General features: G+C 40.1%; 3 protein-coding genes and 1 long non-coding RNA gene across 8 annotated transcripts; 2 read left to right on the plus strand and 2 right to left on the minus strand.

Annotated features, from left to right (window-relative positions):
* Positions 1 to 1,887: 1,887 nt before the first annotated feature.
* Positions 1,888 to 6,865, plus strand: LOC113575786 (23 kDa integral membrane protein-like). Of its 5 annotated transcripts, none has more exons than XM_035527735.2 (9): positions 1,888 to 2,181; positions 2,255 to 2,346; positions 2,669 to 2,779; positions 3,809 to 3,883; positions 4,004 to 4,096; positions 4,468 to 4,587; positions 4,916 to 4,981; positions 5,079 to 5,162; positions 5,540 to 6,865. In XM_035527735.2, exons 2-9 carry the CDS (start codon positions 2,269 to 2,271, stop codon positions 5,663 to 5,665), a joined length of 753 nt encoding a protein of 250 aa, XP_035383628.1. In that variant the 5' UTR covers positions 1,888 to 2,181; positions 2,255 to 2,268; the 3' UTR covers positions 5,666 to 6,865. The 5 variants fall into 5 exon arrangements, with proteins under 5 accessions (XP_035383628.1, XP_081579825.1, XP_081579824.1 ...); XM_035527734.2 differs by having other exon boundaries at positions 1,892 to 2,181; positions 2,284 to 2,346; XM_081723697.1 differs by lacking the exon at positions 5,079 to 5,162 and having other exon boundaries at positions 1,891 to 2,181; positions 2,284 to 2,346.
* Positions 6,866 to 7,821: 956 nt separating this feature from the next.
* mrps10 (mitochondrial ribosomal protein S10) lies at positions 7,822 to 10,263 on the plus strand. Its single transcript, XM_027007497.3, has 7 exons — positions 7,822 to 7,964; positions 8,062 to 8,114; positions 8,481 to 8,547; positions 8,663 to 8,802; positions 8,923 to 9,031; positions 9,181 to 9,270; positions 9,864 to 10,263. Exons 1-7 carry the CDS (start codon positions 7,893 to 7,895, stop codon positions 9,942 to 9,944), a joined length of 612 nt encoding a protein of 203 aa, XP_026863298.1. The 5' UTR covers positions 7,822 to 7,892; the 3' UTR covers positions 9,945 to 10,263.
* Positions 10,264 to 10,421: 158 nt separating this feature from the next.
* Positions 10,422 to 12,049, minus strand: LOC145659944 (uncharacterized). The gene is made up of 3 exons (XR_014126128.1): positions 11,437 to 12,049; positions 10,968 to 11,039; positions 10,422 to 10,695 (listed from the first exon to the last, which is right to left on the minus strand). It is a non-coding gene; the product is annotated as an uncharacterized LOC145659944 (long non-coding RNA).
* A 5,652-nt stretch (positions 12,050 to 17,701) lies between these two features.
* msgn1 (mesogenin 1) lies at positions 17,702 to 18,462 on the minus strand. The gene has a single exon (XM_027007558.3). It carries the CDS (start codon positions 18,460 to 18,462, stop codon positions 17,971 to 17,973), a length of 492 nt encoding a protein of 163 aa, XP_026863359.1. The 3' UTR covers positions 17,702 to 17,970.
* Between the last annotated feature and the right edge of the window lie 338 nt (positions 18,463 to 18,800).

Consider the following 18,800-nt stretch of genomic DNA (forward strand, 5'->3'; position numbering starts at 1 on the left):
CCGACCTACCCCCAATTATCAATAACTAATCATTGTAAATGGTGGAGGTATACGCGTAGACATATAGTAATGGAGTTGATAATCTGTGATATATTCTCACTATGCTACACAGTCTCAAGATTGTAAATTAATAAAAAATCGCACAAAGTCGCTCTGTCTTTTTTTTTTCACAATTTGATTCCCATGACCTCATCAGATCCAGGTGTCATGAGCCCAGGGCTGTTATTACTGGCCTCATATATAAATATGCTTGCAGATTTTATTTTATTTATTTTACTGAAATGTCTTGCATGCGGAAGGCAGTATGTTATAGCTTTCTCTTCACAAGACAGAGAAGGTTACTGATCTTAATAATTCTCTGGTATGTATGCTCTACTGTGTTTCTAATTATTTTGGAAAAGATTATGAACTGAAAACAATGTAGCAGAAGAATTCTTTGTAGTTCTTCCATTATAAGATCTTACATGTTACTATAAGTCACCTCCACTGTACGTCTGCCCCAAGGGATCCACTAGAATAACATTTAAAGCCTCTTTGATCTACATATGTCAGAGTAAAAGTACCAAACTGACTCTTTCATTTCTCGCAAGTCACTCCGAGACTGCTGTCTAGAGGAAACTGGTCTGTCAGTGTGTTAATGCTAAGCGCCAGCCCATAGGCTGATCCGTAAAATAGATTATATTCCATCTTAAATGAAACTACAAATCTCAGTCGATAGTCTGCACACCCCTGTCCTCCAAAGCTCCAGACCTTGGCCTGATAAACCTGGACCAGTGTCTTGTATATGTTTCCTCTCAATCAGAGTATTAACCCAGCCTGCCTGGGCTGACAGGTTCTGGACCGTATCCCAGGAGCTCCCAGTACGAGCGCATGGATAAAAATAATGATTAGTGATTACAAAAACTTTATAGATGATTATTATGTCCAAACAGTTTAAGAAAATTAATCACTTCCTTCTGTAAATTAAGTCTTGACACATACTGAGCAATGTAATATCTAACTCAAAATTGAAAGTAAAAAGGTAAGGGGAAAAAAAACACTGTGTACCTTCCCAGGAACAAAAATATATTACATGACATAAAATATGTTCCAATGCTACTAGACATATTGATGATCATTTTATTAAAATATGGATTCTCCATTTTTTTTATCTGTGTTTCAGAGCAATATTCACATTCATCTATATTTTAGGCAATGATAATTGCTGACAGATGACAGATGGAACACAGGGAGGTTTGTTAACTCTTAAACTGAACCTACTTGGACAGAGCCCATGGTTCGTAGTCCGGTCCTGGTCTGGGCTTTCCCAGGTTTTAGCCTATGACCCCTGAGCTGTTCTAAATAATGCAAGCAGTGGATAATGGAGGCAAAACATAAACACAAAATCATATTTAAATATAAGGATTTAATAGCATCTAGTTTGAAAATATGTAATTGTTATGTACAAAAATAAAATAAATATAATTCTTTACAAATAACCTTTTAAATTGAGATCCTAGGAAGGGAAACATTCTATTCTCAAATGTGGTTTCCTTCCTCTCTCTCACTCTCTCTCGCTTCCTCTTTCCATTATGTATGTGTGTGCATGCACATGTGCACACATTTTTGTCTTACAGGAGGAAATGTTAACTATCTCCAGTTGTGTGTGTGTGTGTGTGTGCAGGCGCGCATGTCTGTGCACATACGTGTGTATGTGCATGCATGCATGCAGCTGTGTGTCTTTATCACAGGGTAATTTGCAGGATGTCTGCTGGCACTAAGAGTTTGTTTACATACTCCCATGGATTTACAAATGTCTCATAATTCGAGGAAATACGCCCAAGTTTCAGTCTCACCCCCCACTCTGGGCAAGTGCATCCAGACCAGTCCATTGTGAGTCTAGTTGTGCACGTCTTCCTTTAAAAAGGAATGTCCTGAAGATTTGACTGTGCACCCAACAAATCTACTTGGGTTTCCAAATTTGGTCATTTTCCATTGCTATAACCAAAACATTTAAATGAGATATCTTTAAACAGCACTACATCAGCCCAGCCTCTGCCAAGAGCTCAGTTAAAAACATTGCCTGGACCTCGTCTTAGTTCTCACAAGGGCTGGAAGCCAAGCACCCTGTCTGCAGTCAGAATGGCGAAAGGGAATACCTACACCAGAGGGTTGTGCATAGTTCTCAACATCCTGCTTGGGGTAAGATGGTAGCTGGGCAATCTTTCACGTATTTTTTTGGCAGTTATGAAGATCATATTAATTTCTTTTATAGCTTCATCCCTGTTAATGTTCTATCCTCAGATCTTTGGGGTGATCTTGCTCCTGTTTGGTATAGCAAACAGTGTTAAAGTTGGACCAGTGGAGGCAAGTATGAGTATCTTTGTGCTGTACAGTTCTTAATACCCTTATTGTGCTTTTGAAAACCAGAAGTGCAGCTTCTTTGTCCAAGCTGATATGCAGATCTGATGGTCATGGTTTGCTTTGTTGGTTAATAATGTTGCTGATATTTATTTTTCACCAGTGTTTACCTGCATTCTCTTACGCAGCCACATACTGTAACACAGGTGCTACAAAATGCGTTGCGGTACATACATAAACGCTGAGCGACACTGAGCAGAAACAGTGGGGAATACTCAGCCTCATGTAGGCTGTGTGACTGTGAGCATGTTTTTCTGATGGATTTTAGGACGGATCTCAGAGTGTCAATCTCAGCGTTGGCTTTGGCCTGGCCACCGTCTTCATCTCAGTGCTGGGGGTGTACGGAGCGTACAGGGAACAAGTTGTGCCTCTCATCCTGGTTAGCCAGCTTTCCTTCAAATGAACACAGCTGTTACACAGTAAGGGAGCAAATTGTGTATGCGGGTCACTCTGGTCATTAAAAGGCCGTGTTTCTGTGGAATCCTCAGATAAAATTTCAATTAATGCCAGTTTCAATTTAATGCTGAAGTCATAATGCACTTAAAATGATGAAGGCAAGAGACATACTGTCTGTTTGTACAAAGACACATGCTGTCTGTTTGTCCAGAGAGACATGCAGTCTATCTTCTATATTCTAAAATACAAGCAAAGTCAATAATGGTTGAAACCAGTGAAGCTGTAAGTGGCCACACAATGATCGTGTGAGATTATATCCTTCTCCATTTATTTCAGCTTTACTCTGAAGTTAAGGTCCAGAATAATATCCTGGCTCTGTTTCCAAAGGGGCTGGATCGTAACAAAGAATGTGAACTGGCTCGGGTCTCTGAGTGAAGGAGTAGGAATGTATGCAGAATGTTTCTACAGCAGACCTCTCAGTTATTGGCGGTTTGCAGAAGCACTACAGCACCCCCTTCTGCACGCACGAAACTATTTGAAAAATATTAATAAGTGTCAGTAATGCAGCTTCTCATAACACCAAACAATTTGGTAATAGGAAATGAATGTCAGTCAAATGCTCTTGAGAATACTTTCTCTTTGTCTTGATTAATGTGCATTGTCCCTGACAAATAAATAAACATAACAAACAAAGATAACATAACATAATATAACATAAACAAAAAAGTACCTAATGTAAGAGAATTACACAAAAACACCTAATTTAAGAGAATGACCCCAAAAGAGAATTACTCAGAAACAGCTAATGTAGCTAATGTCAGAATAACTGACTAACGCTGGCACATTTACTTTATGTTAATTCATGTGCATTGTCTCTGGCAAATAAATTAATAATAAACAATAAAAAATGAAATAAACATAAACAACAAATACTGAATGCAAGAGAATTACTCAGACATACCTAATGGATGAGTATGTGACAGTGTTTTGTGCGTTTGCTTTCTCCTCACAGTACAGTGTCTTAACGGTCATGGAGTTTATTCTCCTCACAGTCCTGGCGATCATAGTAACTCTCACTGAGACACAGGTACCGTTCCAGTGCCTTCCAGACTGTTCTTTCAGCGTTTATGTATGGAGTGTCACTCTTCAAACAGGACCTGCCAGGTTTTCTGTCATGGGTAAACAAAAATCTTTGTTGTTTAATCAGAAAGAGGCCATTGAGAGGGACTTGGACAAAATGATCCCACTGTCTGAAGCAAATGCAGAATCCCAACAAAAGCTCAATAAACTACAGCTAGAGGTATGCAGAACTACAACTATTACCTATCACTATAACTATCACTATAACTAATATTGCCTACCATTAATATTCTACCACTAATATTACTCTATAACATTACTATACAACATTCTAATACTAATAACACCACTAATATTCTACCATTATGCTACTACCACCAACAAGATCACCACTATTACTACAACTACTAATAAAACATTTTAACGAACAGCACTGAGCTGGAGTTTCACAGTTTCCTGCTAAACTCAATAACACTGGATGTCACTTACTTGACAATTAAGTTATTTTCTATTACTTTCCATCACATTAGTATAAATGTAAGTCTTGGTACATCAGTTTTCCATTGCATTAGTCTTTCTATTTGTTATCAGAGTAGATGCTGTGGTCTGAAGGATTACACGGATTGGAGAGAGCAGATACCACCTTCATGCTTCTGTCCTCCAGACTACATAGACAGATGTGTTGCTGTTCATTCGTTCCGTAACGCAGAGGTAGATTTAGACATTTCAGTAAAATTCAACATTAACAAGTTGTACAGGAAAGCAAGCCCTAAAATCTACTGAAACAACAAAGTTCACCATTTGATAGATTTCTTTGGATTACATGTGGATGAAAGTAGTGTTTAATGTCATTTATTTTATAAATGGTTGTGGTGTTATTTATCATAAATAACCTGGTATGTATGATTGGGGTTAGATATACAGAAGATTTGGATACGTTAACTCCGTTGTTATTTTTCATTGGATAAGATGTTTTTTAAAGGAGGGGTTTGTCTCTGTTTTGACCATGTGATCACCATGTGACGGCTTCCTGATGCAGGGGATCCGAAACCCTCATACTGCCACAGTGTCTTCTCGGTATAAAGAGCGCTATGTTTATCACATGGTAAGAGGTCAAAGTTCAGTGTGGAGCTTTGCTGCCTCCGATTCCCTTTTCATGGTTTAATAATAAACATTTCCACATTTAATGCTGCCTTCCACAGACATGTGGGCCGATCATAATAGAACAAAGGAAGAAAATCTTGAAGATCTTGCTTGGAATATTCTTCACTTTAGCAACCATAACGGTAAAATTTAAATGTTTGGGCTGGTTTGCAAGAACCAGATTAACCTTATACCCAGATTAATAAATAAATAAATACATATATTCAAAGGCGAATTGCCAACATGACAGTTTAGTCAGGCTAGTTTTAATTCAAATGTGGAAAACCAGAACAAAAGGTTCGCTTGAATGTATAAGTCAAGTCAGCAGTCAGAAATCGCATACCCTTGCACTCTAGAACTCTCCATTAATATGTGATGATACACCAACATTTCCCAGCTGCATGCAGTGAAGCCAAGCTCCCTCGTCACAGAACGCAGCTATTACTAAGACTCTATAGGCAGGTATTTTTCACTTCTGTACCGGTTGGGTTGTCTCATGCCTTTTGTCTTGATTGGCCAGGTTGCCGCGGTGATTGTTGCTTTGATGCTGTGCTATAAAATCCACACACAGTCAGCAGTGGCTGGTATCTCGCACGACAACGACAGCAGAACAAAGTACGAGCTTCAGCCAGACAGGATGTCCTGAAGTGACCTCACCCTAACTCAACCTCCATCTCCAGCCTTCTCCCGGGACCTGTACAACAGCAAGAATAGTTTGGCTTTTTTGTCTTTCCATGTTATTACATATGTTACAAGTAATTTATCACTTGACTCCAATCTGAACCTAATTTTAAAAGTAAACAAATAAAGACGTGTTTTCATTAGTTAATAGCGTAAGCGAAATGTTCAGTTTTATTACAGATGAACGAAAATTGTTGTTCATATTTTAAAAAAAAATATATAAATTAGATTGCTTATTTAAGAGCTTTGTGTTATCACCTATAAATACAGCTGTACATGTAGCTGTTGAGTTCATCAAAAACAAAGAAGGCTTGCTTTTTGTTTAGGAGATTGAGCTCCTTTAAAAAGGTACAAATATTCACATTTTCACAGAACAGAAAGGAGATATTGTGGGTAAAAGGTGTCTGTTACGTTTTCTGTGTAAAAGCAGTAGCCATAAATTTATTTGCACTGGTATCTTAATCTGCCATAGCCTCTATACACTGGGTAGTTTTTAATAAACATGCTACCAATATTCTCTAATCTAGCTTTTAATAATATCATATTAATGAATAATGAAGAATGAAGAAGGGGACAAAGGTTTATGTTTATTATATTTATTATATTGATTTATAATATAAAAATCTAAAAATCTAATGCAGGTTATTTATTTAATTTAATTTATTTATGGCATAAATAACATGATCATTTATCATAGATTGTTTTGACTGCAGTTGGTGCCTATGCATGTTATTGCTGTTGCCGGTAACATTACTGATTGTGGACTATGGGATGTGGGCTACCACTATGATGAATGGCCCGTAATGTAGATATATTATAAGCTATTATTTGTCAGCTAGCACACTAGATGGTAGGTTGCACTACAGGTGGGCTCAAATAATCGGATGGAAAGAATCACAGTTTTATATTTATAGCTCCTGCATACCGTAAAAGGCAAATTTAATCAAGCGAAGAGCTAAACCAGGAGTTTTTTTAAATAAAACTGTCTAAATTGGATCGAGTGAAACTTTTTATTATGTATGCTCCCACATGTATATCAGAGCACTTTACATTTTTTCTGGGGTTTTTTGCCATTGCAGTCCATAAAATATGAGTTATCATTTTATGAAATGTGGTTTAAGAAACTGTTTGCCACGAAATAAAAATAAAATATGCCTTTCTGCCAGTTTATGTTTTCTTTTCAAAAACTGTTTTCAACATCAAACAGTAAATGTCTATTTATATTCTTTTATGAAAAAGTGAACATATCAACAAATGTTTGGTGCACCGTAGTTTCTGAAAGAAAAAAACAGAGCTCCAATTTGCATAATAATAAATAATATGATTAATATCACTGCTATACATCAGTAACATACAGATCAGGATTGCACTAGATGCCTCAGTATCAAGGCACTAGGCAAACAATACTTTGTTATGGGAGAAAGGAAAAAGCAGGATTCTGTAGGAAGTAATCATTCGGGGGACATAGGTGGGACTAATATTTAGGCGAGGCGTGGTGATGTCAGACATGAATAGAGCTGCTTGGAGACGTGACATACACCTACTGGATAAATAATAATAATGAGAGGTTTAGTCACATGCATACTCGCAACTGTTTTATCCAGAAGCGTCTTCTTAAAAACACTGTAACATCTTCAGCAAGTTTCATCAACCTTCTGAATTTGTATACTGCAAATTGAACAGTTGTTTCAGCAGTGTATCAGTATCTGTAGATGCCTTTGTATCAGTGACCTTGGAAGAATCTGAAGTTGAAAGGAGCCAAAGGTTTGGTACTTACTGTCTTCACCTGCAGAGATGTAAAGAGGTCACAGCACAACAAATATTGTACTTTATCTAATATTGATTTAATATGACAAACCCATATAAAAATAATAATAAATGCATAGATTGGGGGTATAAGGCCCCAAAATATGATTTGTTGCCTGAGGGCAAGTGTACGGTAATATTGTTATTCGACGTCTTGGTGTGAATTTTTATTTCAATTTGTTTATTATATTGTTTTAAAAATCATAAACTTACAAATCCTGTACATCATCCGTTTATAGGACTCGTTTTGAAGTTGCTTGAGTATAGCATTACACCTTATACATTTTTACAATTGTCGCGTTATTGTCCGGTCGCTAGATGGCGCTAGTTTGATAAGCGTCTGACCGGAAGAACATTTCTTAGTACCGTCCGGTGACTGAGCAGAGATGGCGGCGCCCATGTGGATGTCTAGAAGTTTGCGAGTCCTGTCAAAGACAATTCAAGACACGTCGTTGAAGGTACAGGAATATTCCCCTCATGGGTCAGTCAGTGCGAGGTTATACATAAGTCCTGTACCGATCTGATGAACCATGTGAGTTCTCTTCTGTTCCTCAGCTGTGTGTGCAGCGGCGTATCTACACATGTCACGGTCAGCCAACATTACTCCGGTCAGTCCCCACCTTTGGTATTTCATGTTAACATGTGTATTATAGTGTATTATACTTCATTATACTGTACAGTTTAGATCAGAAGCATTGAGGAATATCGTTACGGAAGTATCTACGCTGTGTAAAAATGCTTATGTCATATGTTGCACATTTCGTTAGCAGGATCTGTAGGAATGACAGCTGCCTGTCACATAGAAATATTATCCTCCTATTGCATTATTGCTGTTTTTCATCCTATTGAATACTAGGTTTTGTTCTTTGTCTTATTTGAAAGTAAACAGCATTGGAAACGTGTGTGATTTTCTAACTAGATGTAAGAAAACTCTGTATGAGTCTAATATTTTCTAAGATTTTTTTCTTTTGTAGTGGTTGCAGCTCAGTCCATCCTGTCTACCTTCACACTGGAACTGTTTCTGATTCACATTTCCCTTCCGTAAGTCTTGTGAACCGTGATATCAGTCATAAATCAGTCTCTTTCTTTGGTGATGAATTGCTGGCTGGCTTGGCCATGTTTGCCTGCTTTGCTTCATTCCTGCTGTGCACTATAGATTACAGTGACAGACGAGCCAGACACTCTGTTCCAGAAGTTGACAGTGTTGGTTAAAGGCCACGATCGGGCTGTTCTGGACAGTTATGAGTTCTTTGCGACTCTAGCAGCAAAGGAGCTTGGCCTAACACTGGCCAAAGTGTGAGTCCCAAATTCCTGTTATTTTATACATTCTGCAAAAAAAATAATAAAAGGCAATATGCAGTGATCGCTGAGCAGTCTCTGTCTAGCACACTTAGCATGTTTACATTTCTGTGGTAGTTTCGAACCACGGAAGAAGATAGAGAGACTTACGCTTCTGAAGTCGATGCACATCTTTAAGAAACACAGAGTTCAGTATGAAATGAGGACACACTACAGATGCATTGAGGTGAGACCTGGTGCCAACAGCATTTGGAAAAGGGGGAAGTTTCAAGCTTAAGAGTTGGAGAGTGATGGACTGTGTGCAAAATGCTACGTACCCTGTCTAGTACAGACACTAGCAATTTGCATAGCAATAAAATCCTGTGTGTGTGTCAGATTCAGAGGATTACAGGTTCCACTGCAAGAGTGTTTCTGGAATATATTCAGCGCAATCTACCTGAGGGCGTGGCTATGGAGGTCACCAAGGTAACAATCACCTGATATAAACACTGTAATAAATGTAGAAAAAAATCAAGTCTCTGGATTATTAGGAAGCTGTAACATGCCTATGTGATTGAATGTGATAGCAATGAATTTAGAATACTTAGTGGAGGTCACCAAGGTAACCGAATGGCCAGATATAAACAAACTCTTGTGTCTGTTTAGACTCACTGGAAATGAATAGACTCTTACACTATTTTGATTTGCATTTTTTGTGAGGTGTGTATAAAAACCCATATTTGGGTTTATGGAAGGAGGCAGGATTTTTTAGTTATTCTGGAAATGGCACGTCATGTTTTTTGAAATTTAGCCAAATCCCTTTGAAATAAGGTTGCACTGTTTGGTTCAAGATGAAGCTATCTAAAGATAAAAACATAGTGGCCATAGGTGATTGCATCTACGTGACTGATGGACGCAACCATCAGGACCGTAAAGCACGTACACATTCAGGACGTGGTGTGTAGCAGGGCTAGTTAGCTGCTAGTTAACCATCCAAGAGCTCCAGCTACAGGGCTCTGGTCATGGCTTTTCATGTCTGTTCCAATGCAAGTTGTGAATTGTCCGTTTCTCCTTTCTAGACTGCTATAGAGACCGTTCCAGAGCACATCCAGAATCCCATGTGGAATCAACAGAAGCTGGAGGAGCAAGACAGCCAATGAGAAGCTCCTTTTGTCATTGTGACATCACTGCAGTCTCTTTGGAGATTGAGATGGTGAAGAATGCAGGACTTCTGCTCACATTACTTCAAATTATAGAAACATGCTGGTTTTGTACACATGACAAATTAAATAAGAACAGCTTTGACGTTGTGTGTCTGATATAATGTGTTTATTTGTAAACACGAGTCAGTCATTCTATTTACATTAAAAGGTTTAAAAGTTCTGCTTTCTTTTTGCGTGATTGTAACATTTTGGAAAAACATGTATTACAATGGGTTTGAGGAGATGGCTATCTGAATAAAACACCCTCAATATAATGCATCATTAGTGTTTGTGATCAGTACAAGTTTCCTTAGTTATGAAGAGGCTGTATCAAGCCTATACATTGGTACTTAATCGCAGTAAATGTAAAAAATAAAATTAACTATTGGTGAACAGTCACTGACCATCATACAAACATGTTTCTAGTGTGTTTTATTAAACACATGGCTGTATTAAACCAGTTTTGCTGTAGTTTAACAAATTTGCAGATTCTGATATGTACCTCATGGAAAAAAATTTAGGATATTTGCAGTTTGTATTAAATTTAACAGACTATCAATTGATTCTTCACTATTAGAATACTGGCATAAAAGTTTTTTGATTGGCAAATGCAATAAACATAACAATATGGAATGACTATTGAAGTATACTGCACTTACTGACGGGATGCACAGTAAATGAGTCAGATTCTCCCTCGGCTGTCCTGTTTCTGCATTATGAGAAACACAATTCTGCTTTGGCCTTAGACCGCCATGATGTTTCCATCTTCCACAATAAGGGAGACAATCTAGTTCATCTTCTCTACTGAGCTACAGTTACCATGAATATCAAAAAACGACCAATTTTAAAAATAAGCAAACTAGCACCTAGCTGAACCAACAGAAGCTTACAGACAGACAACATGACAGATGACATGCTAATAATCCATCTGACAGGATGGTTCAGGAAAGGGAAAAAGACATCAACCAATCCCTATATTACCTGCTGTGGGACATCTGGGCACCTGGGTACGCCTGGCATCACCTGGTCCTGGGACTGCCCAAGGGGTGTAGGCTGCACAGAGGGTATACAGGACCAAATCCAAATTTACTTCATAATACAGGAATATCAGAGGAGTTAGTACTGTCACTTAAAACAGGTGGACACAAAAAGTGAGATTCAGGAAAAAAATAACAGGAAAAAAGAAAGAAAAAAAACACACACACACACACACACACACACACACACACACACACACACACATATATATATATATATATATATATATATATATATATATATATATATATATATATATATATCTGTCTTACAATTTTCTTGTATCTTTATTCCTACCTGCTCTGATACACAACCAAAATAAATATGTACAGCCCCTGTCCCAGGAGTCTGGGAGCTGTGACGTGCTCTAGGTGAGAGGTTGAACACCATGTCAACACTGTGAGGTCCTTACCAGTGCCGTAGGGTTGACCTCAGGCCCTCGTTGTGTTCAGGCCCTCGCTGTGTTCAGACCCTCGCTGTGTTCAGGCCCTCGCTGTGCTCAGGCCCTCGCTGTGTTCAGGCCCTCGCTGTGTTCAGGCCCTCACTGTGCTCAGGCTCTCACTGTGTTCAGGCTCTCACTGTGCTCAGGCTCTCACTGTGTTCAGGCCCTCACTGTGCTCAGGCCCTCACTGTGTTCAGGCCCTCACTGTGTTCAGGCTCTCAGTGTGTTCAGGCCCTCACTGTGCTCAGGCCCTCACTGTGTTCAGGCTCTCACTGTGTTCAGGCCCCCACTGTGCTCAGGCCCTCACATTAGAGCAGCATCCCCTGTAAAAACAGCTTGGGTTCATTTCGCTCTCCTCTCTCCTGTTTGTGTCCCTCCTACTCTGCCTTTTCTTGTGTACGTGGTTGATTCATATTAACTAATGCATCTGGGGCACATACGCTGCTGACTCACCTCACACACACACACACACACACACTCACACACACACTCACACACACACTCACCTCACACACACACACACTCTCACACACACACACACACACATACACACACACACTGACACACACACACACACACACACACTCACACACACTGACACACACACACACACACACTGACACACACACATACTGACACACACACACACACACACACACACACACACACACACACACACACACACACTCACACACACACTCACCTCACACACACACACACACACACACAAAAGAACAGAAATTGTGAATTTTCGATTTGTGTTCCTATATGTGGGTCATTAACTCTACTTACTATTTTTATCCTTGATACATCATGATCATCACACACTCTTTTGCCTGCTAAATCAGACACTCTAGTCCAGTAGAAACAACAGAGCATCTCATAAGCACCCCTCTGTGTTTTGCTCCACAGATTCAATCTGACATTACCCTGATTAAGAACCTTTCTCCAGCCATCCATTATTGATTTATTTTTGCCTGAAAAGCATGTTCAGATGAGCTATGGGGATGAAGGCTAAATTCACAAACACACTGCTCACGATCTGAAAAGAAACCATGACAACAGCCAGAGCACCAGAGACTGACGATGCTGTACGTGCATAAACAAAGGGTTTCCTAGTGGAGGAATATCAGAGGAACAAAAGATTAATGAGATTAGGGTGGACTGGACCGGGTCACTGTGTCCTGAGGGTCAATGGACAGTCGTAGCCACACACGCATATTCTGACTGGAAATTCAGGCAGTGTTAATGATCCTACCTTTGATCCAGGTAGGTTCTTTCCTTACCTTATCAGGTGTGTAGTGTTGTGGACCAACAGATGTGTGTGTTTCAGCGTGATTATCTATGTGCAAGAGAGGCCCTAGGGAAAAGAGACAACATCTTGCATTCAAGTCCACCTGCCTTCCAAAGGGATGACTATGTTCTCCTTCAGGAGACAAAAACAATCAGTCCAGGATAACAGCACAGGCTAGCAGCAGTATCCTGAACAATCAGTCCAGGATCTCAGCACAGGCTAGCAGCAGTACTCTCAACAATCAGTCCAGGATCACCGCACAGGCTAGCAGCAATACCCTAAACAATCAGTCCAGGATCTCAGCACAGGCTAGCAGCAGTACCCTGAACAATCAGTCCAGGATCTCAGCACAGGCTAGCAACAGTACCCTGAACAATCAGTCCAGGATCTCAGCACAGGCTAGCAACAGTACCCTGAACAATCAGTCCAGGATCTCAGCACAGGCTAGCAGCAGTACCCTGAACAATCAGTCCAGGATCTCATCACATCTTTTTACAATATTTAAAATGTTGAAATGTAACATTTAATGTAAAGTACATTTGCTAGGCTAATGCCAGTTTTACAATTAATATATCCAAATTAATGCTCACAAAAAAGTCTCACAACAATGATTATTTAATTAACTCTACCTTTTATCAGTACATCAATAGCATTTTTCATTATTGTTATAAGTTATTATTATATTATTATAAGTTCTCTAAATAACTTGTGTGTATAGATAGATAGATAGATAGATAGATAGATAGATAGATAGATAGATAGATAGATAGATAGATAGATAGATATAATGTGCAGTTTCACAAAAAATGTAAAAAAAAATATCATTTAATAATATAATTTGTACATTTAGAAATTATCTTGATTTATTTCTTTGAGTGTCCATTTTTCTACAGACTACTATAATGCAGTCATTACTTTTAATAAATGGACTTTAATGTTCTGTGTTTAAATAAACAGTAAAAAAAAAAAGAAGTCAGTTTATTTTAACTTTATTTTTGACTATGTGAAAAGCGCTTATATTTTTAACCAACTCACATTCACAAATCCACACAATTCAGCCACAATAGCAAAAATATGGTCATAATGACAAAACTTTACCCACATTGAAGGCTGTGCTAGCTGACTTTACCCACATTGAAGGCTGTGCTAGCCCCTTAAGGAGGAACTCAAATATCTTGGGAAACCTAGGGTAACCTAATCAGTCCAAATTCATTTGTGAACCCTTCACGACTTCTGCTTCTTCCTCGCCCCGGAGGGTCGAACACTTTCATCATCATTCCACGTGCTCCACGGGCTCCTTGCCCCATCCGGACACCCTACCCTCAACCCCTGACCCCACGATCGCTGTGGAGACAACACACCTTACCTGAGCTTCTTCATCAGAACAGAAACAAAACAGAACACGCCTCACTCCCAAATGTGGGATGATCTGATTTCAAACTTTCAAATTCAAAATCTTAACAGGGAAGCTGGAACTGACCAGTGACAAGAGACATTCCGATCACATGACCCACCTGGATTGATCAGGTGCCATCTGCTCCTCTGAAGGCACTTCTGAGTTCTCTGTTCAATCTGTAAACTCGTCCAACTGCTCCCCTGTGTCAACCTCCATCTGATCAACAGCTGAAGCAAGGAACACAAGCCTACACTGAAGTAATCCTCCGACTTTTTTATTTAGGATTGTTCAGGGTGAGCTATATTGGATGGGACTATTGTATTGTGCCTGCTAACGACAGGAAGCAGGTGTGTGTGAGTGAAGTAGAATATTTATTACAGAACAAACTCCAATCAGGGACAAACAGGGTTTTCAGAGGCAGACAAAAGCCAAAAAACAGTACAGAAAGCAAAAAGGGAAACAACAACAGAAGAAACAGATCAGAAACTCAGCTAAGGCAAAAAAAAAAAAACCTCACAGTGAGTCCACACACAAAAGAGTCATATAAAGGGTGCAAGTAATGTCCTTCAGGTGTGTAACAAGGAGGAGTGGCTTATAAAGGGTGCAGGTAATGTCCTTCCGGTGTGTAACAAGGAGGAGTGGCTTATAAAGGGTGCAGGTAATGTCCTTCCGGTGTGTAACAAGGAGGAGTGGCTTATAAAGGGTGCAGGCAATGTACTTCAGGTGTGTAACAAGGAGGAGTGGCTTATAAAGGGTGCAGGTAATGTCCTTCCGGTGTGTAACAAGGAGGAGTGGCTTATAAAGGGTGCAGGTAATGTCCTTCCGGTGTGTAACAAGGAGGAGTGGCTTATAAAGGGTGCAGGCAATGTACTTCAGGTGTGTAACAAGGAGGAGTGGCTTATAAAGGGTGCAGGTAATGTCCTTCAGGTGTGTAACAAGGAGGAGTGGCTTATAAAGAGTGCAGGTAATGTCCTTCAGGTGTGTAACAAGGAGGAGTGGTTTGTAATTAACAGGCCAGTGAGGCAGACCAGCAGAGGGCACCAGGTCTATTAACACATGATATACTGTACAGCCTTATATAAGACAGTACTGTGTTTTTGTGAATTTTGACACATTGTATTAGAGACTTCTGCCACTCAGACTTTCTCTTAAAGTGTAATAAATATTCACCTGTATGTGTGGAGCTAAACCTGTAGCTCTACTTCTGACAGCTAAACATTTGAGGGCGTAAATGATGACAGAAATAAATATGAATTTGTCGGAGACCGTCAAACTCACTTTGGACCAAATCCATGACAATCTTGTATGACCTTTGACTGAATCTTAGAGACATTCTGCCATCTCACCAACCATTTTTTTGCACAGTTCTGATTTTGAGACTTCTAGCCTCTTTTTAATTGCACAACCCTAAGGTCCTGTTTAGGTGCAAAACAACGCCTACCATTGCATGCTGGGAATTACAGCAGATAAGTGAAACTAAAAACACATCTTTGTACAAATAGCACAAAACTTTCAAATACATCCACAGCAGCAGATGTAGTTTTGGATTGTGAAGCTCAGAATTGTATCCAAAGGAAAGAGTGTAGGAGACCTAGATCCAGCTATACATCTAGGTAGAGAAGACTGACATTTAGTTGGCATTTTTATCGGAAGAAACTTACAATTACGGCTGAATTGAGGGTTAAGGGTCTTGCTCAGGGACGGACAGCTAGCGATATCTTGTGTCTTACCATAGTGACTAATGGGAACAGTTATCCTGGGTATGTCCTATACGCAATATTTAGCAATATTTCGCCATCTAAAAGACCAGATCTATATTCTAGGTTTCATGTTATATTTCATCACGCTACTCTAACAGCTATAATCGCATGCTGGAGTTGAGTTTTCCTACAGCTAGAGGAATACCTTCATAAACACAACTGCTAGCTACTACAAATGAGGTGCCATTAATAAACCGATTCATTTATTCCAACTGCCACACAGCTGGTTATTAGATTTTATGTCTAGCTGGTAATACACGAGTCATAACGTAAATGCCGAGGTTTGTTCGTGCAGGAGATGTACTTACCTTATGACAGTAAAACCTGCGTCCAAACGACTTAATGGTGTTTTTAATCGACGGGTCGACAAACAGATATGCTTATAGCTGTACAGCTAGCTGAATATATGTATATATTTAACTTAAAATTTAAAAAACAGGCCTAACGCAGCATATGCTCACAGCCTCGGGTCGTGACAGGTTTTAAATGGCGGTATCTGACGTGGCTGCATCCACCGGAATGGATGTATTTCACTTTATACGCATCCATGTCACTGCAGGTCTCCTGTATGGGGCAGCCCTAAGCGCCCCTGCCTTTACAACCTTAGCAAAACGCTGTCAGTCAAAACAACGTGGGCCTTGAAAACCTGCTAGCAATGCATCAGCACGTAGAGGTCTGACAAACTCCTTACAAAAGCAAAGTAAAAACAGGTCTAAAGTTAAAACTAGAAAAAAAAAAATTTAATAGAAGCTTTGAAAAGCTCCACCTGGTTAGTCATCAAGTGCAGTGCACCCACGCAGAAACGAAACGCCAACAACTGCAGTCAAGACCCTTCACTGCAGGCTACTGCGGGCCGACCTGTCCACGCACTCCAGCCGCCCACGCGTGGACACCTTGTCCCTGAGCTTCGGAGGATCCGACACTAATGGCACAAGAGGTCTAGCAAACTTTAGATAAATGTTACATATATTTATTTATTTTCTGACACACTGACCAGACAATAAGACAGGTCAACGTCTGGGTTTATTAGAATCGACTTTAATGAAATGGAAAAAAATTAAATAGGCTGCATACTACAACTAGTAAGATTTAAAGATTAGTGTTTGTGACTGTTGAGTGATCCTTTAAATAGCCATAATCAAATGTTTAATATAGATAATTTCACTAAATTTAAAAAATGGACAGAAATTGTCACAAAACAAAAGAAAGTGGTAGCCTAACGGAGAAAACTAATAATATATACTAGGAAGCATAAAAATATAATGAAAGGATTGCCTATGCTGTACAAACTAAATCTGATTTCCTGATTTAGAGTGATAAATCCAGGCATTTATCTTTTAGGATTTGAGGTACCTGGCCTGTGACTTACCCACTGACGTTTAGCACATCAGTGACACTGTGGGCCAGGTTCCCAGACCAAGATTAAACCTGACCCTCGATTAAGAAATAAGAATAGTGATTTACCTGACCCTATATTAAGAAATAAGAGAAGTGATTCACCTCCCCCTATATTAAGAAATAAGAGAAGTGATTCACCTGCCCCTAGATTAAGAAATAAAAATAATGATTCACAAATTTGTGCCAAATATAATCCATAATCCATGTCCAGGATACTGTGTATCCTTGTAATTTGATGTGTTCTAAAATGTTTAATATGATGTAAATTAGCAAAGCAACCACACACTTACTTTAGTACTATCGGGCAGTGTCGTACATTAGTTCTAAACTGAACATACTGGATTAAGTTTAACTCTACTTAGTTTTACCTACGTACCGGGAAGCACATGAGTTTAAAGAAAAGTTTATTATGTAATTTCATTTTTGAAAGTTTGACAAATAAACAAACATAGGGTAATAAGGTAAACTGACACACCAAATAAAGTGCCAGAACTAGTATTTACATCAGAATTACAAGACCAGGTACAATACCAGGCCAGTGAAAGGGTTAATCTGTACAAGGGAAGGCTACAATGTACGTCATCCACGTTGGCGACAATAAATCCTCCGCATGGCGATGACTGTAAATAAAACAAACCAAAGATACGACCGTCCCGTTATTCTTGGCTGAGAATGTGCGAGAGCTCCTTGATGTACTCGATGGTGCACTTCAGCGTCTGGATCTTGGTGAGCGGCTGCGCCCTGCGGCTGTAGGCCGGCGGCAGGTAATCGCGCAGCTGGTGCAGAGCTTCCGCCAAACTTCTCATGCGCAGTTTCTCGCGCTCGCTCGCCTTCATTCGCCTCTTGGTCGACATCTTCGGCCTGGGCGCCCCCAGCTGCGAGCTCTTGGAGGGTTTCCTTCCATGCCGCTTACGCGCAAAGTCGGCGAGTGTTTGGCCGGCGCGGGCATTTCCCTGGCTCTCGGGGGACGAACACGCGGAGTAAAAAGAGGACTCCGGTGATGAAGACCTGCACCTGAGCGAGCCCTGCTGGCGCGCGAGGTCGCCGTCTTCATCCCTCCAGTCCCACTGTCCCAGGAACTTTGCTGTCACAATATCTGCCGCTAAGCCGCCGTCCATGTGAGCGAGCCCGTCGGGGAGGCCGTCCATGTGGTCAGCGCGCTGCAGGGCGAAAGTGCGCTGAGAGCGCGCAGGTGAGCTTTTATACACGCGGCGCTGGCCTTTAGTTCACGAGCACACAGCGCGCAGTTCAAAGAGGCCTCGAGTGCGACCAGCGGCGTTGGCTGTCACCGAGGTGCGAATAAGGCGATATAACCGGGTAATGCGTACGAGAAAAGAAAATAATTAGATTCCCCTTTTGTGAGAAGTGACTTTAAATAGAAGGGGCGGCCATTCTCAGTTTAATGTGACACGTCTCGGGAAACGCAATAGACGAACGAGCAAAACACTTAGGATACACTAGCGTTCTTTTAGGAATAAGAAATTAC

The sequence above is a fragment of the Electrophorus electricus genome, chromosome 11 (genome assembly GCF_041902795.1).
Source record: "Electrophorus electricus isolate QZ-2024a chromosome 11, ASM4190279v1, whole genome shotgun sequence".
Taxonomy (NCBI): Eukaryota; Metazoa; Chordata; class Actinopteri; order Gymnotiformes; family Gymnotidae; genus Electrophorus; species Electrophorus electricus.

Excerpts from the sequence above, each read along its gene's own strand:
- LOC113575786 (XM_035527734.2), top strand. The coding sequence starts at position 2,122 with ATGGCGAAAGGGAATACCTACACCAGAGGGTTGTGCATAGTTCTCAAC. Across the intron at positions 2,347-2,668 it reads TTAAAGTTGGACCAGTGGAG|GACGGATCTCAGAGTGTCAA; the intron begins GCAAGTATGAGT and ends GATGGATTTTAG. Across the intron at positions 5,163-5,539 it reads TCACTTTAGCAACCATAACG|GTTGCCGCGGTGATTGTTGC; the intron begins GTAAAATTTAAA and ends TTGATTGGCCAG.
- mrps10 (XM_027007497.3), top strand. The coding sequence starts at position 7,893 with ATGGCGGCGCCCATGTGGATGTCTAGAAGTTTGCGAGTCCTGTCAAAG. Across the intron at positions 8,548-8,662 it reads CTGATTCACATTTCCCTTCC|ATTACAGTGACAGACGAGCC; the intron begins GTAAGTCTTGTG and ends TGTGCACTATAG. Across the intron at positions 9,032-9,180 it reads CACACTACAGATGCATTGAG|ATTCAGAGGATTACAGGTTC; the intron begins GTGAGACCTGGT and ends TGTGTGTGTCAG.
- msgn1 (XM_027007558.3), bottom strand. The coding sequence starts at position 18,462 with ATGGACGGCCTCCCCGACGGGCTCGCTCACATGGACGGCGGCTTAGCG.